Consider the following 26610-nt stretch of genomic DNA (forward strand, 5'->3'; position numbering starts at 1 on the left):
TTTTTTTCTGGATACTATATCATCCGGACTTACTTAATATATGAATCTAAGCATTCGCAATTTAAAGCAACGCGAGAAAAAAAATAATAAAGATTTTTCTCCATACAAAAAAAACTCAACAATTTTTTTTCTCAAAAACTATACGCCTAGGGGATTTTTACCATTAGAAAAAGTTGATCGGTGTTCAATTATCTGCCTTGAAAAAAAAAATCAGCGCGATAGACCGATATTGAATCCTAGGTCTATGAAACTTGAATTTGGATCCACTGTGTGACGACGCGATGACGCAGTCGCAACGCTCCGTTCCGCACGATTTTGTTGCGGCAACACGTGGTTTGCATTCAGCCACGTCGGTAAACATGTTTTTACAAATATTATAAAATGAATTTTTAGCGTCTATTATGTAAACGAAACGGTAAGTAAAACGAAAGTTTTCCAAAACATAAAAATGCACCTTATCATTTTCTCGTAATCTTTAACCCGTTTAACACAGTGTATATTATTTTATCATGAAAATGGAATCCCCCATTTAATTTTTCTAAAAAACTTATATTATCATAGGTAAGTAAATTAACGCGAACGGTAATTAATTAATTAATTATGCTGCGATCTTCTGTTCCATTCAATAGAGAATAAACTATAGCTTAAGCATGGAAAAAATGTGAACTCGTTTCCATTATCGAAATTTGTATATCGATACTTTCCGCACTAGTCGATAAATGCCAATGATGTAAGTTTTGAAGGACGTAAACGTAAAGTCAGATTGATATAATTTCTCGTAAATGTTAAGAATTGTTATAATTCCAACGGAATATCATTGTAATGGCATAAAGCTACGTAAAAATTAATAAATGCCATTTTTGGACGCCTCCAATACGTTTCTAATTTAATGGTGACGCCATTACAAGTTTGTCTCTTGACAATAACTGTCAGTGTCGAGGTCATAGGGATCATCTAGGCCGCGCCGGGTATAATTTTATTTGAATCTCTGTCATCATCGATAATGAATGTTTATAATTTATATTAATTTAAAATTTAACAAGCACTGTAAAATTTAGTGAATGTAACTATTCGCATGCCAGCTGTGACTGGCGAATTGTGTAGAACAAGTTCTCTCATAACACCATTGTATTACCACTTTTCTTGCGAATAAATTCATTTCATTACATTTCATTTTATACATATATTAAAGTACCTATATTCAAATATTATTTTTTTGTAATTTTTTATTCATTTTTTTTACCTTCATATTATTAATTTGTAGTTAATAAGTGTCAGGACAAAAATGTATACAAAAATTGGGTAACTTTTAAGGATATTTTGTTTACCATATTTTTTATTATGACTTGATCAGCATTCTTTCGTTGTTCTTAGTGCGGTCGAAAAGATTATATGCAATGTTCTAATACCAACAACACTGAATATAAATTTTCGTTTAGACTAAAAGATCACGAAAGAATGCTCTTGCTATAGCTCTATAGCTCTTTGTTCGTTTGATGTAAATTAAGAATTCGACCCACATAACACCTATCTGTCTAATACATTTATAATATTTACTAGGTTTCCGCCCGCGGCTTCGCCCGCTCAGTCAAAGAAAAACCCGTATAGTTGCCGTTCCCGTGGGATTTCCGGGATGGCGTCATTTTCCCGGGATAAAAGTAGCCTATGTCCATTCTCGAGTATCAAAATAACTCCATACCAAATTTCATGAAAATTGGTTCTGTAGTTTAGGCGTGATTGAGTAACAGACAGACAGACAGAGTTACTATCGCATTTATAATATTAGTATGGATTATTCCAGATTTTAATTATAATGAAACCTTTAGTTCAGAAATTTGGCGCAGAGACACGTACGTAGGTAGAGACCAGTTATAAGTCATAACTTACTATAATAATATAATTTTATAATTTACCATTGTAGACCAATGGATGTCCTTACTTCTTACCAAAGATTAAAAAAGAAACACTTTTCAGATTGCGTAGGTATATTTTATTACAAGCATTATTAAATCCTTATTATAGACAAAGATGTCTTCAAGATTAGAGCATGATTCCCGTTGCCCGTACCCCCAAGCCATGGTCACTACATAGAAAAAGTATACAATAATGTTTTATCATGTCCCGGACGGTGCACGGCCCGGTCGCGACATAGTGTAGCATGAGTCATCTTTAATACACAAAACTGTCAGTAGGCAGACCTTCTGCTTTCATTGTCTTCTTCACCCAGTCATATACATAAGTGACATCAGTGTACACCCCGGGGGTATCTTTTCTTCCGCATCCTAATCCTAAAGAGACCATTCCATATACAGCATAGCGGTTTGAGTCGGCGTCCCCCTGAAAAATATTATTGAAGTATAGAAAGAAGAAAAAGAAGGAAGGAGAAGAAGTATACAAATAACTTTTTAACGGATTTTTAACGTGTATGGGCAGGCAATCTGCCCGTGACCACGCTCGCTGTAAAGCTTCCAAGATTAAAATCCGTGAATTTCCATATGGTAGGTATTGTTACAATATACATAGAAACTCTGTAGAAACTGCTTTCTGAACCGGCGGTAAATTGTTATTTTTCTGTGACGATTAAGAAGCGTTTCTAAACGAAGTCTAGTTGAATAAACAAGTTTGATAGATTACAAGTAAGTTATAAATTAACATCAAGGCTGTGGTGGCTCAGTGAGTCAGTGATAAGTCAGTGATGAGTCAGTACATAAAATAAATTGATTTTTAAATTTATCTGCTCATGTTTTATAACATCACCACTGCTTGAAAGGTGAAGGAAAATATCGTGAGGAAACCGACATGTCGAAGTATCTAAATCTTTACCAACCAAGCCGGTTGGCCAGTCAAGTAATGATGATAATCTTACATCTATTTCGCAGACTAGTGGTGAACCTCCGTCTCCCGTGCAAGTGTCAACGCCTTCCTCCCCCCCGGCACACATCATAGAATCATGTAGTGTCCATTTGCGAAAATTTTTGTATTTACGAAGATTCACTTGACATTGGTCTCTGTTGTATATCGGTAGCTTCACCTGGGAAAAAGAATTACTTGGTACTTGATATTCAGTTCTATTGCATTCAAATGCTGTATAAATATTTTTTGAAGAATAGAAAGAAATCGATCTCCGCGATCACGGGTGGCTGAGAGCGCCCCGGCAAGGCGAAAGATGCGGGTTCTAATCCCGATTTGTAATAGATTTTTTTATATTCTTTAAAAATGTATGCTTTGGTTTCTAGAAAGGTAAAAAGGGAAAATCGTAGAGAAAAAATTCAAGAGTCAAATTGAAGATTTTTAGTTGATTTATGTTCCTTTTTTTCGGGATAATTTGTAAAATTTACAAGGAAAACGTACAAGATGCTAATGAGTTACGAATTGAAGAAAAGTGCAAAATATACTGCTATCACCTTTTTTAATATAACTGCATATGCGTCTGGATTCTTGAATTCTGTTTGTCCCCAGCCCATGCTTAAACATTTCGTTCCTTCACTGGGCATCGACTGCCCTAAACATGCGATACCTATGTGAGGGGCTCCAACCAATTCAAAGGGCTTCTGGAGAATTAACAGGGCAATGTTATTATAACCCCTTTCTGAAAAAAAAATAGTCATAAAAATAATGTTATGTACCAGCTTTCCTCTCGAGGCTTCGCATGCTTTGTTATTGACAAATTATATACTAGAACCTTCGAGAACTATTCTATTAAAAAAACAAATCAATATCAGTTACGTTATTTAAAGAGTCTAAGCATACATAGAGACAGACAGACTGGCGGAAGCGACTTTGTTTTGTACTATGTATACATATCAAAATTAATTATGTGCACTTTAACTTTATTATTTATAGTCTGTCCTACTTCTCTACTTTAGTATCCAAAGTATTTTCTAAGAATATTTTTGAAGTGAAAACTTCCTTAGCGGCGTTGAGCACTTTTTCTGTAATGGGTATAAAATCTTAAACTCGCGTCAGGACACGTGACCTGATCGAAAAAGCGTAAGACGGATGGATATCAAATATGCTCAACGTTAATAATCAAGTTTTCACTTCTGCCGGCACTCCCGGAGTGCAACCCGTCTTTTTTTTACAGTAGCTGTGCCCCATAGTTTTACCCGCAGTGCTGCTTTCCTGTTGATCTAAGATTGATGATATAAAGCCTTTTGATAAATGGGCACCTTCCTCGATAAATGGGCTATCTAAGGGCGTATTCAGAAAGAAAGCTTGAAACTTATAAGCGCTTATAAGCGCTTATCGGCGCTTGTCAGCGCTGGTAACCCGCGCAGGAAAATATATGAACAAGCGCCGCTAAGCACTGATCGGCGCCGACAAGTTCCGACAAGCTTCAACAAGCGCTGGTAAGCGCTGGGCGCTGCCATATAAAATTTGTTTTGGTCTGCTTCAACCTGCTTCCTTTGTGTAGAGCGAACCAGCGTTGACAAGCATCGATAAGCGCCGATAAGCGCTTATAAGTTTCAAGCTTTCTTTCTGAATACGCCCTAACGCCGTAAGAATTTTTCAAATCGGACCAGTAGTTGCTGAGATTAGCGCGTTCAAACAAACAAATTAACAAACTCTTTAGCTTTATAATATTAGTATAGAATATAGATAGTATAGATTTGGCAAAAGCGAATAAAAATGTTGTGTGGTTTTATGAAACCACGGTAAAAGTGAAACTGTTCGAACGGTTCCGAACACTGCTTTGTGTAGCGCATGTCGCGTGACGGTCGGCTGCCGAGTAGGTATACCTACTCGGCAGCCGCGATACACGCCGCACGCGACATGCGCTACACAGACCAAAAAGTTTGAGACGATGTAATAAAAGTTCACTTTAAAAACTATGTATTTCTAAAAACACTCACTTAACCACAACCCTTCGTGAGATATAATCTTGGCCACGTCTCTCTCTTGGTGTTCAGGTTCCTCATTAAGTGTCTGAGTATCCCATTCTCCTGCACGACATTTGATCTAAAGACAATAAATATTATATATTTTAGTTAAAAAGAGCGTGTGTGCTTCTTTGGCAATATTCAAAGATGTCAAAATTGTCGCTTTACTCCATGATGTTAGGGTATTGCCATGACGCAACCATGAAATTTTACTCTCAACGCGACTAAACAAGTTTCACTTCAAAGGGCTTGGTCTAGTAGTGCAAACAAATGCATCCTGTCATCCTATATGTAAAATATAATACAAATGTACTAAGGGAAAGTTGCTCCACTTAATTTTTAAAAATTAAATCATTCGTATGCATAATTTAATATTCGTAATAAGTACCAAAAATGACAATTTGAAACAATTTTCGTGAAAATTACACCGGGTGTTTTTGGTCCGGGAGCCAGCAGCAGATTTTATGACCAAGTTCCTCTCAAGCGGTAATTAGTAAAATGCATCAAAGTATAGTATTATGAAGCCTCGTGAACGTCAGCTGGAGCTCGGTTGGGGGGAAGAGCGGTTGTAGCCTCCCGTATCAGCTGACGGTTTTTCCACCAAGATACAGCCAGCTGACATATATATTTATCCACGGTTACATATAAGCTATCATCAGGTAAATTTTTGTTTGAGAGGAAATAACGGAAAATAAATTTTTCTTTAAATTTAACTTTCATGTTCGAGACACCAGCTGACGTATAATACACCATGTTGTAACCAGCTGACTATTTTTTTTCGTTGAGATATTGGGTTAGCTACAATTTGACAAATTTTTAGCTGAGAGGAAATGAATGAATGAATGTATTTTTTTTCCTATGTGCGTGGGAGGCTACAACCGCTCACCCCCCCAACCGAGCGCCAGCTGACGTTCACGAGGCTTTATAATACTATACTCTCATGCGTCTGACGAATTATCCCTTGAGAGGAAATAGTTAACCAAATTTGCACCTGGCTCCCTAACCATTAGTTTATCAGTACACAAAATTTGCGAATACGTTCTATTGATATCTTCAACTTCATGTTTTAAATATAACTGATCAACTTTTACAAAGAAATTTGGACGAAATAAAAAAAAAATAAGCTTTCCATACAAAATGCATAACTCTATACATTTTTTTCGACCTAAGTTTCTTAGTGAAAGTTGTTCAGTTTCACTAATAAAACGGATAAAGAAATTTTGTATATAATAAAAAATATGTAATGTTTGTGTTAAAAAATTATAAAATAGAAAAATACGCAAATGAAAACAAAAGATATTTATTTCTGACTAGCTTCCGCCCGCGACTCCGTCCGCGCGGATGTCGGTCTTCGCGTGGATGGTTTATTTCTCCATTTTGAACTGGGAAGACGTTTCTCACTAAATTAATATTAGACGATCACTCTCGCTCGCCACACTGGACACGTCCGCTCGCATCAAAATTCATAAATTATATGCATCGCGCGGAACGCCGCGCCGTCCTTATAATAATAGGAGTCGAGGAGGCGTGGGCGTGGTGTCGTGCGGCCCGCGTGTGCCACAAACGGTTCAAGCCAAATCCGACTTTTGGCGCTACAGGTTACATCGCTGAATCCACTGCGGGTAACGCAACGTGTGTTCGCGGTTCTACAGAACAACGTCTATGGATAAAACTGAAAAATTAAGATTTATTTTTTTTCTTCGTATTTTTCCAGGATAAAAAGTATTCCATTTTATGCCCAGGATAAGGTATAATTATACCAAGTTTCATCGAAATCGAACCATTAGTTTTCACGTGATGCCTTCACATACAGACAAAAATTTTTTTAATCACATATTTGTGTTTGGTATCGATCCAGTAACACTGCTATTTATTTTTTAAATATTTTCAAAGTACAGAATTGACCCTTCTACAGATTTATTATATTATGTACCTATAATATATAGATTTATATTGATAAACCTAATAAATCTTTTGCTAGCATTCTGATGCTTTATCGGTTGCACTGGATTTTTCTCTTTTTTTTTCAATCGCTTGAATGATATAGGATGGGTCCTTGATGGGCATCGAATGCTGAAGTTTCGAATCAATCAATTCTGACAGTAGGCAATTTATGTAAAATCTTGATAATGGTCCATCTAGTCCATTGAAAAGTTACATTTGGGGTTGCGTTTTTAAGAGGACGCAATTTTATTTTTTTGATGTGTAGGGGGGGTCAGTGTGAAGCTATCATCAAGTTTGTGGGGTCGCCACCCTTGTCCCACGGCCGCCATCTTGAAAATAGCGGTTGAAATGGTTTTTACGATATATCTCCTAAACTATTTATCTGATAATAAAACAATGTTGACATTATTTGTTGCAAATTAAATTCTCTACAACTTAGGTTCAGTAACTTTTTGTCGTAGAACTAAAAACAAAAAAGTTATAAGCGAAAATGTTCAGAAGTTAGAGATGTTTATATTTTTTAATAAAACTTTTTTTATAAGTTTACGAAGAAATTATATCAGACCATTTTTGTAGATTGTTTTTCGAAGAACAACTTTTATTTACAACATTTTTTCATTAAGTAAATAGCTAAGGTTTTACAGCCCTCCGAAGTGGCTACTCTTAGAAATTAAGAAAATCTTGGAATACCTCACCTCGTTTTTGCTTAAATTGCTGACTTTATGCGCCACTGTCATAACAACCGAGGGGTGAATTAATGAGCCTCCCCCCAAGTAGTCCTTTTGTTCCCAAATCTCGGAAGTTTTGCTAGAATAAAAAACAAATTTGGTTGGTTTGAAATAAGTTGTTCGTTACTAACTTGGCCAAAGGAGTGGATATACCATGATTTGCGCTACACCGTCTTCGCGAGCGGGCTGTATCCTGTCTATGCCCGGTCAGGGGCTCAAATTCTAATTCAATTTCAAATTACATTTATTTGCAAGAATGCAGTTACAAATAAAGGTGTTGTTATTACAATTTTATAGTGCTAATTTTCCACACTCATTCTTTATTGTCACAGATTCCGCACTGTAATAAATTCATGAATGTCATAAAATTGTTTCTCCATTAACCATTTCGTCAGTTTCTTGTTAAATATATATACTGGGAGATCCTTAAAATTATCCGGTATTTTATTATATATATATATTGAACTCTCGATTAAGCATTATTGTTTACTTTTTGTATGAAGTGATCCTGAACGTGGCTCAGCCGTGCACGGACGGGGCACCGCGTCAAAATGTGTATTGATATATTGTGTAGTGGGAAGTCAGAAGTGCTTGACCATAATCTCGCCTGATGTTGAGCTGAGATGTGGTCTAAGATGGTACGCGCTTCCCTAGAAGGTACGCTTCACTCTACGCTTGAAGATCTCCCCGGTGTAGCGTGAATCATACGTTAGATGGTAGAAAACTCCTAACCGTAACAGAGCCACCATCCAGGGGAATTCTCCAAAGCTCGCGTAGTTGGTACCGGTCGTCCTGTAGTTGGTTAAGGCAGGCATTGGCCAGCCGCAGCCCACGCGGGGCGCGACGTCCATTGGAGGCGGTTTTGTGGCCGGCTTCGTGATTATCTGCTTCCTCGGACAACACTTCAACAAATAGTGACAGTTCAACCCCCTGAAAAGTAGAATTACATTTTGTAATCCTTATCACTACATGGAATAAAACAAAGTCGCTCTCCACCGTCTCTATGCTTAAAATTACGCTTTTGATGAGGTTTTTTATAGATAGAGTGTTTAAGAGGAAGGTTAAGATATAGTTTGTCAAGTTTTGAACAAAGCGGACGAAGACGCGGGTGGAAATGCTAGTTAATAGCATAAATAAGAAAGTGTTTATTTGTGCTTCTTTCACGTTTCAATGGAACGATTTTATTCTACACTAGCTTCCGCCCGCGACTCCGTCCGCGCGGAAAAATTAAGAAAAAATAAGATTTATTTTTTCTACGTATTTTTCCGGGATAAAAAGTATCCTATTTTATGCCCAGGATAATAAGGTATAATTGTACCAAGTTTCATCGAAATCGAACCGTTAGTTTTCACGTGATGCCTTCACATACAGACATACAGACAGACAGACAGACAAAAATTTTTTTAATCACATATTTGGGTTTGGTATCGATCCAGTAAAACCCCCTGCTATTTATTTTTTCAATATTTTCAATGTACAGAATTGACCCTTCTACAGATTTATTATATGTAAATAGATTATTTTCGCCTGGAGACATGACATACATGACATACTGATATAGGCTGCTTTTTCCGGATTGGAATATCTCATTGCTATGGGCATTTCCTTTAAATACGCAAACGAGGTCGTGGGCCAAAAGCTTCATTACATTTATGATTATTATATACTAGCTGTGCCCCGCGGTTTTACCCGTAGTGCTGTTGGTATTAGAGTGATGATATATAATAGTCTATAGCCTTCCTTGATAAATGGGCTATCTAACACCAAAATAATTTTTCAAATCGGACCAGTAGTTAGCGATGAGAGATTAGCACGTTTAAAGAAACAAACAAACTCTTCAGCTTTATAATATTAATGAGATAGTAATGCACCTGTATACATCAATTTTGGTCAGATCTATTTCTTCATCAGACGCTTTGTCTGCACACTCGCTCGGCTTCACACACCGGCCTCGTAGCTGATCTTTCGTTAAACAGTCACCCGGTTTGGCTATAACCAATAATAATAATAAATATTATCCTTGAAGTTAAATATAAAAAAAAAAGTGTGCGTGTACTAGTGTACACACGTAAGAAGTGAAACTTCTTTATGACCTTATTTTTCAAAAAATAATTTACTATATGCAACTTTACAGAAATACGTCGAATCACGCGTGGTAGGGATAAGAAAAAGATGGCGCGTAACGGAATAATGTCACGCGTAACGCAAAAATGTTACACTAAATTTTTTTCCAACCCCGATAAAGAAGTTTCACTTCAAAAAATAAAGTCCTTCGCTCGCAGAAGCATAATTGATGTTTGATGTTGAGGATATTGTTATATAATAAAATAATTAATTAACTTGATTAGTTTATAAATAACGACTCCTAGTAACAATATTATTTAAAGGTTGAAATATTATTATATTGAGAGGATTACGGGGAAGGTAAACATCATGAGGAAATCGAGAATCAATTAATGTTCGACGACATATGAGATCTATGTGGGAACGTATATGGGCTGATGATGATGCATATGTAACAGAGGAAAAAACTAATTATTTAAAGTATTTTCATATTAGTTCGTTATAATAATATAAGCGTATTTTATGTAAGTTTCACTGGTCTTATTTATGTATCTGTTATCCACGAATTATTTTTATTATTATTTTTTAATTTATCTATCATGCAAAGCACCTGACAATCTAGATGTCGGAAGGGTATCCCGCATGCAACCACATATTAATTTGTGTTTGTATTATATTTTTATAATTTACCTTGTACTTATTTAGAATGTTATTGTTGTGTGTTTGTGTGTTGAAATAAATGCTTTCTTTATACCTGTGGGGTCTAAAGACTTCGGCTTGGGCAAAAATGTATCCAGCCACTGTTGTTGCTTGGTTTGGACTGGACTTGGCGTGTTCAGAAAACTTTCCAGCCACTGTTGGTTTATAGGATCCAACGTTGTCTGTGATTCGATTTGAGTCACCGCCAGCAGCAAGCATAAAAGAAGATACCTGTAATATCAATTTATCAACAACTAGCAAACCGGGCGAACTCCGTTTCGCCACCAGAGACACCTATTCTTTGCTATAAACCTCAAAACCGTGGAAATCGGTTCGTGCATTCTGGAGTTATAGCGTCAGGAAGGAAAACCCGACTTATTTTTATATAGTAGACTAACAGTCTACTCTGGCTTTCGCTTGTGGAATATAAACTTTACACAAAAATCACGTACGTGTAGAATCTAGTAACACGATGTTTAAACTTTTGAAATCGTCAAGTCGTTCTTGAAACAAGTACAAAAAAAATGTTGTGTGGTTTTATGAAACCACGGTAAAAGTGAAACTGTTCGAACGGTTCCGAACACTGCTTTGTGTAGCGCATGTCGCGTGACGGTCGGCTGCCGAGTAGGTATACCTACTCGGCAGCCGCGATACACGCGACATGCGCTACACAGACCAAAAAGTTTGAGACGATGTAATAAAAGTTTCACTTTAAAACTTTTCAAGTTTATAATATCAAAATTCTATGCTTAGCAAAAACAAATAATAATAATGCCCCACAACACATTAAATTCTCTAAAGGGCCTCTGCGTGTTGGACCTGTGTGACGTAAGCCTTCCAAAGGACCGGGTATCTTCCTTATGGTGGTACCCGTGTATTATGGAGAGAGATATACATATAAAGGTTATTAAGTTTCTTTAGGTTTCACCGACGTAAACGAGTTTTTCCTTTTACTTCTAATGTTCTTAACCCTTATGAAATATCAGAATAAAAAGGAGCCTAAGTTACTCCTTATTGCATCGGCTATCAGTCAGTGAAATTCTCGTCAAAATCGATCAAGCCGTTCCAGAGATGGAGCCGGAACGGAAATTTGAAAGTCGGTTAAAAGTTTGTAATTAATAAAAACGAAAATACTCACTTCATTATAACCACTTTATTTGATGTAGGTATATTATATTAATTATATATATTTTATTATTTACTATTAAATTTATTATTTAAATCCTCGTATACAGTAGACCCGAGAGCTAACATGTGACTGAATGTTATTATTATCGACATTATTATTTGAAGTCGATATCGAATAGTGTTGTGATCTTTGTATCGATGTTTTTATTAGTTTATTTTTTATATTATAGGTATTTTTTAACGTTTCTTCTCTATAGATACCAACTGCTTTCCGAATCGGTGATAAATGTTAAATATGAAAATGACGATTCAAAAGTGCTTCTAGAAGAAGTAATTGAATAAATAAATAAATGTTTGAGTTTGAGTATATCGCTGCAAATTATAAAAGAAAGTCATCAGCTGCTTTTTTTCTGTCTGTCTGTTAGTCGTAAACTCAAAAACTTACGGCAATTATTTTCATTTTGTTTTCACCTAGATGGAGCGGTTCTCTAGGAAGGATATTTATATAATTTGTTAAGTTTAAGGCGACGTGGGTGAAGCCGCGGGCACAAAGGTTCTATAAAATTAAATGTCGAATTAAATCTCGACAAAAATTGGAACAATTATTAAACTTGTCTAAACCGCCTTGAAACCAAATGTAAATTCGACCATACGGTTCATCAAAATTGGTTTACCTAGTCGAAAGTTCTGATGAACAAATCTAAAAAAAGAGCGTGTGTGCCGAGCACACGTGTTAGAAGTGAAACTTCTTTGGCAAGGTTCAAAGATATCAAAATCGTCGCCTTATCCATGATGTGACGGAATTGCTATGACGCGAACTTGAAATTTTACTCTCAACGCGCCTAAAGAATTTTCACTTCAAATGTGGCATTGAGAACCTCCTCCTTCTTTGAAGTCGGTTGATAAGGATTAAAGCTCTGAGAAAAACCTAGTTTTAATGTATGTGGATGAAATTACTATTAGGTTAGATTATTTTTCCGACCCAAATATCGACCAATAGAATTGCACCATTCGACGTCACGTGGTACAACCTACATGGTATTATACTGATAATTTTTTGAAAATTTTCTCTGGTCGTTGACGTCAAACTGACTGACAGGTTCAATTCAATTGTGAAATTATTGGCCGACATTTGGGACGGAAAAATAATCTCCCGAATACCACACGAGCTTCAAAATTATCTAGCATTTCCCTCAAGGTTCCCTGCAAACAAATAAAGTCGTCCAGTTTTTCAGGAAAAATCACTCGCGCTTCGCGCTCGTGATTTTTTAACCTTGACTAAAAACTTGACTCCTTCATTTGTTTGCAACGAACCTATCGGAAAATACCCGATAATTTTGAAGCTCTTGTGGTATTATAAGTGATTATGCAATAAACTGTGTGATAATATCTTTATATGAATACGTATAAGAAAAATAAACAAATATATAAAATTACTTGTTAATTAGGGTTCCTAATTGGTTCCGAACCACGAAATGAAAAACGAACCCCTTAGGGTGCTATTCCACTAATAATGTGCGAGTATATGTACCAAAGAATGTGTGTGTAAAGACCAATCATATCGCTTCATTTAGTTTGAAGTTTGAAGAGTTTATCGTTTGAAGCGATACTATTGGTTATTTACAAACACACACCTCGTCGTCGTCACACATCCTCGCACATTATTGGTGGAAAAGCACCCTTATAGGATCACTTTGCTGTCTGTCAAAACCCTTTTTCTCAGGAACGCGTGGGGTCAAACTGTCAGGTTATGCTGTAAAAATTTAGACATTTGCAAAGGAATAAAAACTTACAGGGTACTTCCTGTGAACACAGAATATTGAAAGGTATGAAGTAATGTTATAAAGCACAAATAGATATAGAAAAATATGTGTAAAGCAAAAATTTTAAGTTACAACGTATCATAAAATTGGTTTGTTCGGACCCTCGGCCTCGGTGCGCGAGTCCAACTCACACTTGGCCGATTTTTTTCAGTCTTTGATTTCACCATTGTAAACAGGTAAAATTGCGAGAATATTTTAAGTTTAAATGTTTTAAATAAAAACAACACATTTATAATCGTCTCATTTAATTTGTGGATTTCCTCATAGATAAAAAAGGTATTTTCGTTTGTGCAGAAAACAACAAAATATATAATTAATATAAATTGTACATATTTTGTTCGACTTCCTGCTAATTTGGGACATTATTAAAAGAGAAATCAAAATTAGTTTTTCCTTTTATCTATTGCTGTCGCGCTATGCCTCAAGCTTCCCCCGTAGAGCGCGACAGGGACAACTGCAGCTCGAGCCGAAAATACCTAGGAAAATTACGCAAATTCGACGTTCCGTAGTCCCCTGTTTCCTCCTCCAATACTTGACCGATTTAATTACTTTTTTCATAATTCAGTAGAGAAAAGTATAGGCAATGTTCATACGTTTTGATTTTTTATATGATGTTCAAAAATTAGTTTTATGGAAGACGGAAGGAACATAACGGAAAACCTGTCCTATTTCTTACGTTTTGAAAGATTTATATATTTTTGAAGTGAAAACTTCTTTAGCGGCGTTGAGCACTTTTTCTGTAATGGGTATAAAATCTTAAACTCGCGTCAGGACACGTGACCTGATCGAAAAAGCGTAAGACGGATGGAGAGTAGACAGCTATCCCCTCTCTACTACGCGCGTTTTCACTTCTGCCGGCACTTCCGGAGTGCAACCCGTCTTTTTTTTAATAATTAAGATGTGACAAAGAGGAAAGCGTAGGAACATGGCTAAAGTACCTACCATAGAATTATCGAAATCGGTTCAGCCGTTCTCGAGTTATGCGTTTACCAACACATTTTGCGATTATTTTATATTATAGACTGGTACATGTTTACGTTTTCTTTCCATAAGAACCATCCTCGTAATTCAAGGAATATTATAAAATAATTTTTTTTTAATAAATATTTATTAATTATTATTTTTGTTTATTTAATAACAATTAAACCACATCGAATCAGACCCTGAAAAATGAAAGGGTTCTATTCCTGAGCATACTCAAGCGTAAGAGAAAAAAAAAGACTCGATTAGTAAAGTATTTCGGTCGCTATCGTGTTAACAAGAAAATGGATCCGCACATACAGACACACGGACGTCCAAGACAGAACTTTTTTAAACTGTTTTTTAACTAGTTTAAATAACAAAAATGACATCAAAAATATCATGAACGTTAAAAATAGTGTTTTTTCTTAATATGTGTGTGTATGTATTATCTTACAAGTGCAATGTATGATACATAAAGACATTTTAAGTTTGAAAAATCAGATGTTTTGCGTGAAGTGACAGTAGTACCCACCTCAACGCTTCGCTTATGAGGCGTGCAAAAATAATTATCGAAATCGGTCCACCCGTTCACGCGTGATGCCGTGACCAAGGAAAACGGGTTTCATTTTTATATATGTATACACTAGCGGTCCGCCCCGGCTTCGCCCGTGGTACATATTTACGTTTTCTCTACATATAAACCATCCTCGTACTTCAAGGAATATAATAAAAAAAGAATTATCGAAATCGGTTCAGCCGTTCTCGAGTAATGCGCTTACCAACACATTTTGCGATTCATTTTTATATTATACTAGCTATCCACCCGCGGCTTCGCCCGCGTTTTCTAGAAAAACCCGCATTGTTCCCGTTCCCGTGGGATTTCAGGGATAAAACCTATCCTATATGTTAATCCAAGTTACTCTCTATATGTGTGCGTAATTTCATTGTAATCGGTTCTGTAGTTTTTACGTGAAAGAGTAACAAACATCCATACTTACAAACTTTCGCCTTTATAATAGTACTAGCGGTCCGCCCCGGCTTCGCCCGTGGTACATGTTTACGTTTTCTCTACATAAGAACCATCCTCGTACTTCAAGGAATATAATAAAAAAAGAATTATCGAAATCGGTTCAGCCGTTCTCGAGTTATGCGCTTACCAACACATTTTGCGATTCATTTTTATATATAAGAAAAGATAGAAGAAGAGATAGATAATTATATGGGAGTGTTTAAAGTTAAATCTTATCTTAATCCTATTACATAATATTATAAAGGCGAAAGTTTGTATGGATGTTTGTTACTCTTTCACGTAAAAACTACTGAACCGATTACTATGAAATTTAGCACACATATAGAGGGTAACTTGGATTAACACATAGGATAGGTTTTATCCCGGAAATCCCACGGGAACGGGAACTATGCGGGTTTTCCTTTGAAAACGCGGGCGAAGCCGCGGGCGGAAATCTAGTATTATATAAATATCTTATCTTAACTTTGACCTTTGACTGAATTGACTAGCAACAACAAGAAACTAGAAAAAGTGGATAATCTATACAGGGTGTAATCGTTAAGTATATGCACAGACGATTATTCCTTTACTATTGCCTAATGAGTAAAATGGCAATAAAAAGATTTTAAAAATAAAACGAGAAATATCTAAAAATTTAACTTTAAACATTCCCACTTGTACTGTACTTACAGTACGTATATATTATGTAGAATTGCACTGGCTCACTACTACACTCAATAGTGCGGGCACACGTCCATTCCAGTCCGGCATCGGCCGTCGACTGACTAATGACAGCTAATGACAGCTATGAGCTATCCCCACTACTGGTGTACGTGAGACAATGTATAAATCTATTTCATAGATACACTACACCATTCATTCCCTTTAAACATTCCAATCCTCGCACATCATTGGTAAAAAGCATGATACAACACAATTTTCATGAAACTCGGTTAACATGGATATAAATAAAACACAGGAATGTCATCAAAATTTACTCTTTTACATACAAATATTATATCTACGTATTGGTTTAATAATTCCCTTTCCCCTTGAAAGCGAAGGCATACCCTTCGCCGAATGAGTGTGGTCTGCTGGGATCGATGTCGTTATCACGGTACTGAAAAATATTACAATAGTAAAGAAATGTTCAAAATACTTTAAAAAAGAGCGCACGTGTCAGAAGTGAAACTTCTTTGGCAAGATTCAAAGATACCAAAGCGTCGCCCTACTCCATGACGTGACGGTATTGCCATGACGCGACCTTGAAATTTTACTCTCAACGCGCAGTTTCACTTTAAAATGCTCAAAATGCTTTGAAAAAAACTAATACAATTATGTTTTAACTAGATTTTCACCCGCGGCTTCGCTCGCGTTTTCAAAGAAAAACTCGCATAATTCCCGTTCCCGTGGGATTTTTGGGATAAAACCTATCCTATGTGTTTGACCGCTTCCTTGGTACAGTGGTTGACGCGTGAGCGTAGAACCGATTGGTCCAGGGTTTGATTCCCGGTGGAGACGAAGAAAAAAAAATGTCTCTGTCTGGCAGGACACAGAAGGCTGATCACCTACTTGTCCCTAATGGAAATGGATCAGTGAAACAGATGTATGCATAATGCATCTGCCCCTTACCCCACTAGGGGACACGGGACTTCACTTTTATGTGTTAATCCAAGTTACCCTCCATATCTATATACATATATAAAACTCAAAGGTGACTGATATAGTGATCTATCAACGCACAGCCCAAACCACTGGACGTATCGGGCTGAAATTTGGCATGCAGGTAGATGCCATAACGTAGGCGTCCCCTAAGAAAGGATTTTAGAAAATTCATCCCCCAAGGGGATCAAATAGGGGATGAAAGTTTGTATCATGAAAATTTATCTTTTCCACGCATGCGAAGCTGCGGGCAACAGCTAGTGTGAGCTAAATTTCATTGTAATCGGTCAGAAGTATTTGCGTGAAAGAATAACAAAACATCCTCACAAACTTTCGCAATTTATAATATTAGTAGGAAGTAGGATAGGATTAGTAGGTTATAGTAAATCACACCAAAAAGTAAGATCATACCTGCCCATCGCTAACACCTTCCGGCCTCCAGTTTTGTACGAAGTTTTGTCCCGCCCCACGGGGGTCTAATGGTGCCTGGGACAATTAAATAAATTGAGATTTTAAGCTATTGCATAGCTTCTATCGCGGGCCTTGAGCGCGGGGACCGAATCGTAAAGAAATTCCGTAACGAAAAACCTCACGCTCCCCACGGGGACGGGCGCGGAGGTGTGGCTTGAAGGCATAGCATGCAATAGCTTTACCGCGACAGTCCCCGAGTGCCACACGTCTTTTTTTCTAAAAATTAAAAATCTCTGCGTCTTATAAGACGCGAGTTTAAATCCCACCTCGTTATCGTATTTTTTTATTTTTTTTTAAATTGCTCATTTGTAAAGTATGTTGACTGCAATAAAACTAAATCTATACTAATATTATAAAGCTGAAGAGTTTGCTTGTTTGTTTGAACACGCTAATCTCAGGAACTACTGGTCCGATTTGAAAAATTCTTTCGGTGTTAGATAGCTCATTTATCGAGGAAGGCTATAAACTATATATCATCATGCTAAGACCAACAGGAGTAGAGCAATGCGGGTGGAACCGCAGGGCACAGCTAGTTTATTATAATTAAATAAATACCTGAGTTGGTTCAGGTCGTTGCTGATTGTACTGCTGTGGTACATCGTACTGTCTTCGTTGCTGATCATACGATTGTTGATAATATGCGTCTGGTAATAATCATCAACATAATAATTATTAATTATTAAAAAAGACTGAAAGATATTATACATCTTCCATATTTTTAGGGCATAGTATTTAAAGCGTGAGCACATAAATTCTATAATAATAGGTCCTCTTGTGATCATATTTTTAAATGTTAAATTCCTTAGCTCATATTATGAAAAAATATGATTTGTTTTTATTAACGTTGCCACTGCAGGCACAATGCTCTTAAGGCTTTGTTGATTCCTCCATGATTTCAAGAGTCTTCTAAGTAATTAAACAAAAAAAAGAGCGTGTGTGCGGAGCACATGTATCAGAAGTGAAACTTCTTTGGCAAGATTCAAAGATTGGTATCTTCGTCTTACTCCTTGACGTGACGGTATTGCCATGACGCGACCTTAAAATTTTACTCTCAACGCGCCTAAAGAAGTTTGTTTTCAAAAATAGATTATTTTTTTACCTGTATTTTGTGGTGGCACTGGTTGCGGGCTCTTGGGTACATGACTGCCTTCCAAGATCTGAAATTAATTAAATTTATACAACTGTACAAAAATATTGCAAGTAACTGTTTAAATGTTGAATTTGCTATTTTTGGTTTTATGACATTCAAATGCTTTATCTTCTAATATATATAAATCTCGTGTCACAATTATTGTCCTCAATGGACTCCTAAACCACTTAACCGATTATAATAAAATTCGCACAGGATGTGCAGTTCGATCCAACTTTAGAGATAGGATAGTTTAAACATGTAGGTACCACGGGCGAAGCCGGGGCGGACCGCTAGTAAAATGGTATGATTTGTGAGTTGAAAAGAGACAATTGAAGTAAAAACTGGCTAAGTAGTAAAAATTCAACGTGCCACACTCGGAGCGCTAATACCCTAGATAGCCATAGATACACTTTTTTAATTATATATATTTATATGTATTTGCGAATAAATCCTTAATTCGAAGCAATCATACCTGGAACCCCTCCTTCCCAGCTCTATACTTCAGTTTGACCAGCTGACCGCTCGGGTCCTTATACTGATAGGCGCCAACCCTGGATCCATCTGGTTCGATCATTTCACCCGCGGCTAGACCATTGTCTGATGCGTACTCGAATCGGAAGGCACCATCTTAAGCAATATTTTATTTCTTAAGGATCATTATATCTTAAGGAATTCAATGAAATACATAGATAATTATAAAATTAAACTATATTCAGGCTCGAGATATACTTTTTTATCTGTACTCATATTAGAGGTATACAGAGTGTCACAAATTAAATATAGTAAAATCAAAGGAACGTAGTGTATTCATAGGCTGATTATCAAAAAATAGGTACTCAAAAATCCCCGATGTATTTTTTTCCATTCGATAAATTCTTAAAACTTTTTATGTACAACCCTGATGGACAACGCGCTGACGAAGTATCAAAACTATTCATACTGTTTTTGTTGTTTAAGTAAATATTTATTTTTTTACGTATTCATCAATACGTTAAAAAAATATCGGTTAGGAAATAAAGAAAAAAAGCGTGTGTGCCGAGCACATGTGTCAGAAGTGAAACTTCTTTGGCAAGATTCAAAGATACCAAAATCGTCACCTTACTGAATGAAGTGACGGTATTGCCATGACGCGACCTTGAAATTTTACTCTCAACGCGCTAAAAGAAATTTCACTTCAAAATAAGTGAAATCGGCATTCTAGCTGACTGCCGATTTAATTCATCACTAATCAGCCTATCTGCATTATAAATGAACTTACCCGCGCTTAAAGATTGTTTATGGTGAAGAATTGACGCCTGTTGTTCTTTTGACATCCCGTACGGTTGGCGCCACGGCTCTGGCTTTGTTTCTTGTGGTGCTAGAAAGATTTTTAACTTGATAACGTTTTTAAAATCGTTTTAGTCGGGTGACATGTTCAGAAACTTGTGTCACACCAAAACCTCACGAGCGCGATCGCAGGTATAACGAGAGAGAGACGGACCGATCTCCCGTCTCATCTCGAGCGCTGCCACTGCATTATGTTATCACGTAAACATCTCGATTGTAAACCTACTTTACAAACAACCAATTTTTTTTTTAATTAAAAGCACTATAATATAGTGATATTTTTTGCCTTACAGGTTTATAAGAGCTGCATGTAAGTTAAAAAAATAATCATTATATTATGATAGTGTGCAAGGTAGTAATATTATAGTATTTTCGATTAAACAGAAATAAACTCCAAACATTTTGGTTTAAAAGTAAGCTTTTATTTAATGACGATTTATTTAGAATGTCGCTTTCTTAGAACACATCTTCTATAAACTGGTATTATTTTTCTGTGCCCGTTCCATTTTGACGCGAAAAAAATATTATAATATGTATTTTTGCTCAAATAGTTACAGAGTTAATAGTTTTGTTACTTTAAAACTAAATAAACTAATTACCAGCATAATTACTCTTATCGCGATAATCTTCATATACAGGCGCTTCGTTGCCCGGCCTCCAAGACTGTGATACCGACCCGGCTGTGTCCGCGTCCCCCGTTGAGAACATACCCCTGTAGTAGGGGCCGGCCTGAAAATATACATACTGTACACTAACTGAGCGTGGGACGTCCACCCACAAGATGGACAGACGACCTGGTCCGAGTGGCAGGGAGCCGCTGGATGCAGGCCGCCGGTGACCGGGTGTGGTGGAAAACCCTGAGGGAGGCCTTTGTCCAGCAGTGGACGTCCCACGGCTGACACGACGACGACGACGACGTACGTATAAGTTAGTGTACATAGTAAAAAGAGAGAAGTATATTATCTTCGAACAAAGGTACACTTGGCCACGCCCTCCGTTAATGTAAGTACGCACGCACACACCGCCGCTCGGTTCCTTCTCATGGTCTGTTCCAACCGTTCTCGTGAAGGTCGCGCCATTGCAATTACTGTGAGCGGTCGGTGTTCGTTTATACAATTAATTAAAATATCAATGTGACAAGTGACAACCCTGTGCCTCTCGAGTTTAGGTACGTGCGCTTCTAAACGCCGCGCCGGGAGTTAGCCTAAGTACTTCTCTCTTTTTACTATGTTCGCGAGGTACACCAAATTTTTTTATATATGAAACTGTAAAATTGTAAACAACGATTATAATTTATCATGTGGCAATGTAAACTGTAAAAAATACAATCCGTATAATGTGTTTACACTTAAACGCGTATTTTTCGGTAGGTTATAGGTAATTAGAGATGAAATGGATATCCGGTAACTATCTGGTATCCGGCCTATCCGGCCGCCATAAGAGCGTATACGCACTATGCGGGTAGCCGCATTGCGGGTATAGCCGTCCGGCTGACCGCAATCACAATTATGTATGTAATATTCATTTCTATGTGCACTGCGATGCGGCTACCGCAGACCGCACAGTGCGCATAGAAATGAATATTACGTACATAATTGTGATTGCGGTCAGCCGGACGGCTACCCGCAATGCGGCTACCCGCATAGTGCGTATACGCTCTAATACTATCCGGCCGAATACCGGATAGCTACTATTCGGCCGGATATACATCCGGCCGATTAAAAAAGAATAGCTGGATAAAAGAAACATATTTTTGAGTAATTATTTGCTTTATTTAGCAAGAATCACATTTCCTCGAAATCAATAATTATTGAATATGTTACGAAACTTGCAAGATATTATTTTACTTGATAGGTATTAAAATTATTGCAATTAGATTATTTATTATTAGATACATTACCTGCTTTTTTCGCTTCGCCGCCACGAGAAATATTAACATTGCATAATAAACAAAGAGCTAACTTTTTATTTTCACTGCTTAATTGTCAAAGTATTCCCATAAAGACGATCTTTTCTTCGCCGATGCCATTTCTTGTTGCTAAATCTTTTAGACCTATGTATATATGTATGTACTTAAAATAATAAGAGCACAAATAAAATTATAACCTAAAAACGATCACGCACGTGTCTGCCCTGCATGCAATCGACACAATAATAAAATTGTACAATTGTTAACTTCACTCATCAACGAAAAGACCCGAATCGAACCGAGTCCATCCTATCGTTCGCGCGACGCCTACGCAAACGGCTAAGTTTCGCCGGATATTCGGCTATCCGGCCACTTGGTCAGCCGAATATCCGGTATCCGGTATCCGGCCAAACTGCTATCCGTTTCATCTCTAGTTATAATGTATCGAAGTGAAACCATTAAAATAATACAGTTTGTGAAACGAAACATTTGTAAAATCGATGACGTCACATGAAAGACAGTCCAATAAGGGGCAGCCTTCAAACCACAGACATATATCTATGTCTGTGCTTCAAACAGTTGACCATTTTACGGGTGGCCAGTTGAATCGGTTTTACTTCGATGGATTGAAATGTACCGAAAAATGTTGCGTTAAATTGTAAACAATTAGATACGGTGGTATTAATATTATCTGTGATACGATTATATTTTCGACAGTGCAATTATTTCGCAGGTTAGAGCGCCCGTACACGGGCAGCTCGAGCAGTTAACGGCTGAGCGACGTACACGGACTGCTCGAGCGGTGGTCGTTGACTGCTTGAGATGTCGCTACCAACCTCGCAGTTGACGGCTTGAAGCGGTCCCGACTGCTCGAGCAGTCCGAGTACGGCAGTGAATGAATGTCCATAGTTCACCGCGCCGTCGCGGCTTCAAGCCGTCTCAACTGCTTGAAGCAGTCCGTGTACGGCCGCTCTTAGATTTCAATCTAACATTTTTTACACTTTAACTGAAATAAAATATATACAGCCTATATCATGCTTAGTCGTTCGTATTAGTATACAGTTATAGATGTCTATAAAATAAAACATTCTACATGAAGCCTGAAAATAGTACCGAAAGATTCAAATCTACATCACTATCTACAAAGGAATAAAGACCTTACATTGTAAGGAATAGAGTTGTTTATACGTTGTACAGTGAGTCGTAAAGTGCATTTAATTTTAAAGATCTACATTACTATCTATAGGAAATAAGATCTTATTGTTAAGAGAATATAGTTCTTAATACTCTGTACAATAGAAGTATTTAGTTTTAAAATGTCTTACTTCGTTCGCTTTCCGTAAGGCTGAGTTCCAAGGGAGATTACTTGGTTCAAATAATTGGTTACCCTGTTGCAAGATTAGATTAATTAAGTATTTTTGCAAGATATTTAATTAGAATTTTTAAGAAAAAAGGGGCTTATTTGAGTATAGATATTATGTACTTAATCCATACTTTAATATTATAAATGCGAAAGTAACTCTGTCTGTCTGTCTGTTACTCAATCACGCCTAAACTACTGAACCAATTTTCATGAAATTTGGTATGGAGATATTTTGATACCCGAGAAAGAACATAGGCTACTTTTTATCCCGGGAAAATGACGCAATCCCGGAAATCCCACGGGAACGGGAACTATGCGGGTTTTTCTTTGAATGCGCGGGCGAAGCCGCGGGCGGAAACCTAGTATATATACTGAAGAGTTTGTTTGTTTGCTTTAACGCGCTAATCTCAGGAATCACGGGTCCGATTTGAAAAATGATTTCACTGTTAGATAGTCCATTTATCGAGGAAGGCTATATGCTATACAGGGTGTAAACACTATCGGTATACTAAGGGGGCGTCCATAAATTACGTGAGTTGTTTTAGGGGGGGAGGGGGTCGAGTAAAATCTCATCTAACCTTACGTTGGGGAGAGGGGGGGTGTCGGCAAATATCACGCAATTTTTTTTTAAATTGAAACAAAACAAATTATACTCTTTTGATCCATTTAATCCAAATAACATGCTTAAGATTTTAATGTTATGGTTAAGATTTAAATATTCTATTGTTACCTTGTTATAACACTAAGGGCCGATTTTTCAATGCTTGGATAAAACTTATTTGTGGAATAATGTATAAAACTACCATTTTAAAAACGTATTCTAATTGCCCGTATTTGACAGTTTACGTGACATTTTAATATCATCGTGTATCATTATTGGACGGATAAGTTTTATCCAAGCATTGAAAAATCGGCCCTTATTATAACTTCCAGCAAAATTAATTACTATTTTTAACTAGTCGTAAACAAAAGCACAAAGCAATTTTTTTTCTTTTTACAATGACAAATAAACATAAGAAACCCACATTTTGAAAAATCTCACGTGAGATGGGGGGATGGGGAAGGGGGTTCAATAAAATCTCATGATATCTCACCAGAGGGGGAGGGCGGGTCAAAAAATGGACAAAAACACTTCACGTAATTTATGGACGCTCCCTAATGAAAACATAATTTTAAAAGATATCTCACGTGAGGGTGGCAAAGTTAGGCGGGTTGCTTATTAGGGGTGTACACATAGAGTTTAAAGAATTCATCTATTTGAAAAAAAAATGCGTCTGGAATTTTTTAAGTATTTTTTACGTACTCAGCGTATGCAAAACTATAACCTCCTTTGAGCTTAGTATACCAACCCGGTATATCATGACCCTAAGACCGCAACAATAGGAGTAGAGCAATGCGGGTAAAACCGCGCACAGCTATGTGACAAAATAGAGGCACATTTCAACGGATATTACTAATACTAATTAGTATACATTGTCTCCTATCACGCTATTCCTAAATGTGTTTGCAAGGAATTAGGAAACAGCAATTATATTCATAAACATTCTGCACGCTTGGTCAATTCTCACGCTTCAAAGCATTCGAAGTTAAACAACATAATATTTTGTATATGTATGTGAAGATATTATACGTGATGATCAATCACTACATAGTATAAAACAAAGTCGCTTTCTCTGTCCCTCTATCTATTAAAAAAACCGCATCACTCTATCTATTAAAAAAAACCGCATCAAATTCCGTTGCGTAGTTTTAAAGATTTAAGAATACAAAGGGACATAGGGAAATAGGGACAGAGAAAGCGACTTTGTTTCATACTATGTAGTGATGATAAAAGTACCTTTAAAATTAAATTATTCAAATAATTATCTTATAATTGATATAACAAACATACCTGTTTAAATGTTTGCGGCGCGTAGTAGTCCTGCGCCCGCGCAAACGTCACCACCATACACCAAAAACATATTAACTGAAAACACAAAAAATTTACATAGATAAAAAAGTAAGTCTTATTTTTTTTAATGGATTAAAATAATTAAAATCGATTAGGTATTATTTCGTTTGTGTAACTTTACAAAATATAAAATTAACGTCACAGTAACAAATGAAAAATGTTTTTTTTTTTAATTAATTAATTTTATTATCAACATTTGTTGACATTATAATACAAATTTATATATGAACTTTAATGGACTATTTTTAAACATACTAGTTGAAATAAACACAACCGGTTTAAAATGCACAAAAATTGAGGGTAGAATACTCCTTGCTTCCATCCATAAAATCCATTATCCAAAATAGCAAACATCTTCCATATCTACGAAACAAAATCCCATTAACATGAGAAATTGCAAAGATTTTAAACAGCTCCTTTGACCTCAATGTAAATTGAAAAATCAATCTTGATGACATTTAAATTGGCGCCAAAAATCACACAAATGTCACTTTGACAAGTGAGACATCTCTCAATCAAAAATCCATCACAGTTTAAAAAAAGTACCAAATTTTCAAAAAAAAAAGAAACCCTCCTAATGTAATAACCAAAAAAGTAGTATTGGGTAATTAATTAATAAAATATTCTCAACAACGAGATATTTCGTCTGTTCGTTTGTCACACTCACCCGCATTTTAACACGACACAGGACGTTCACACACTGTATTAATTAACAAAAATTTCCTAGTATATATAGATTCTTCGTAGTTATTGGAGCGAAAAATAACATGTCTGCTATTGCTAACCCGGCATTAGTCAATATTGTACTAATTATATTTGATTGATCCAATGGTTGCGACGTTTTGAGGGGTTGTTACTAGCATACTAGTTACTAGCATCGTTTGATGCACTTCACTACGTCATAGTATAAAACAAAATCGCCTTTTCTGTCCCTATGTCCCTATGTATGCTTAAATCTTTAAAACTACGCAACGGATTTTGATGCGGTTTTTTTAATAGATAGAGTGATTCAATAGGAAGGTTTTAGTATATTATAATTTATTATGTTTCAGACAAAGCGGGAAATGCCGCGGGCGGTAAGCTAGTATGATATAACTATATTATTTACTAGCTGCGCTTCGAGGTTTCACCCGCGTAGCTCCGCTCCTGTTGGTCTTGACGTAATGATATATTATAGCCTATAGCCTTCCTCGGTAAATGGGCTATCTAACACCGAAAGAATTTTTCAAATCGGACCAGTAGTTCCTGAGATTGGCAGTTGGCACGTTCATACAAACAAACTCTTCAGCTTTGGTTTAACAGCGAAATAATTTTTTAAATCGGTCCCGTTGTTCCAGAAATAATATTCAAACTATTTAACTATTCGTGCTTGGGATCCTACTTGCATTGCTCCGCTCTTATTGGTCTTAACGTGATGATAATATTATAATCGATGTAATTCTATGCCTTCCTCGATAAATCGATAGATATCTAACACTGAAATAATTTTTCAAAACGGACTCATAGTACCTTAGATTAGCGCATTGAACCAAACCGAACAAATTCTTATTATCTGGTA

The 26610-nt window shown here is 36.6% G+C and overlaps 2 protein-coding genes across 5 annotated transcripts; both read right to left on the reverse strand.

Moving 5' to 3' along the window:
* Positions 1-1967: 1967 nt before the first annotated feature.
* Positions 1968-12338, reverse strand: LOC149896265 (phenoloxidase-activating factor 2-like). Its single transcript, XM_090117824.1, has 9 exons — positions 11454-12338; positions 10371-10546; positions 9424-9541; positions 8285-8482; positions 7520-7631; positions 4854-4959; positions 3405-3589; positions 2867-3031; positions 1968-2337 (listed from the first exon to the last, which is right to left on the reverse strand). Exons 1-9 carry the CDS (start codon positions 11456-11458, stop codon positions 2170-2172), a joined length of 1233 nt encoding a protein of 410 aa, XP_089973950.1. The 5' UTR covers positions 11459-12338; the 3' UTR covers positions 1968-2169.
* Positions 12339-16220: 3882 nt separating this feature from the next.
* LOC149896266 (uncharacterized) lies at positions 16221-25836 on the reverse strand. 4 transcript variants are annotated; one of them, XM_090117821.1, is made up of 10 exons: positions 25720-25830; positions 24993-25067; positions 23064-23126; positions 20441-20558; positions 19762-19860; positions 18976-19130; positions 18471-18528; positions 17927-18015; positions 17312-17386; positions 16221-16358 (listed from the first exon to the last, which is right to left on the reverse strand). In XM_090117821.1, the coding sequence occupies exons 1-10, from the start codon at positions 25723-25725 to the stop codon at positions 16272-16274; spliced, it is 825 nt and encodes a 274-aa protein (XP_089973947.1). In that variant the 5' UTR covers positions 25726-25830; the 3' UTR covers positions 16221-16271. The 4 variants fall into 4 exon arrangements, with proteins under 4 accessions (XP_089973947.1, XP_089973946.1, XP_089973949.1 ...); XM_090117820.1 differs by having other exon boundaries at positions 20429-20558; positions 25720-25792; XM_090117823.1 differs by lacking the exon at positions 23064-23126 and having other exon boundaries at positions 25720-25836.
* Positions 25837-26610: the final 774 nt, after the last annotated feature.

This window comes from Colias eurytheme, chromosome 29 (genome assembly GCF_061535395.1).
Source record: "Colias eurytheme isolate Ceu_HAF_F1 chromosome 29, ilColEury1 Martin Lab GWU primary, whole genome shotgun sequence".
In the NCBI taxonomy this organism is placed as follows: domain Eukaryota; kingdom Metazoa; phylum Arthropoda; class Insecta; order Lepidoptera; family Pieridae; genus Colias; species Colias eurytheme.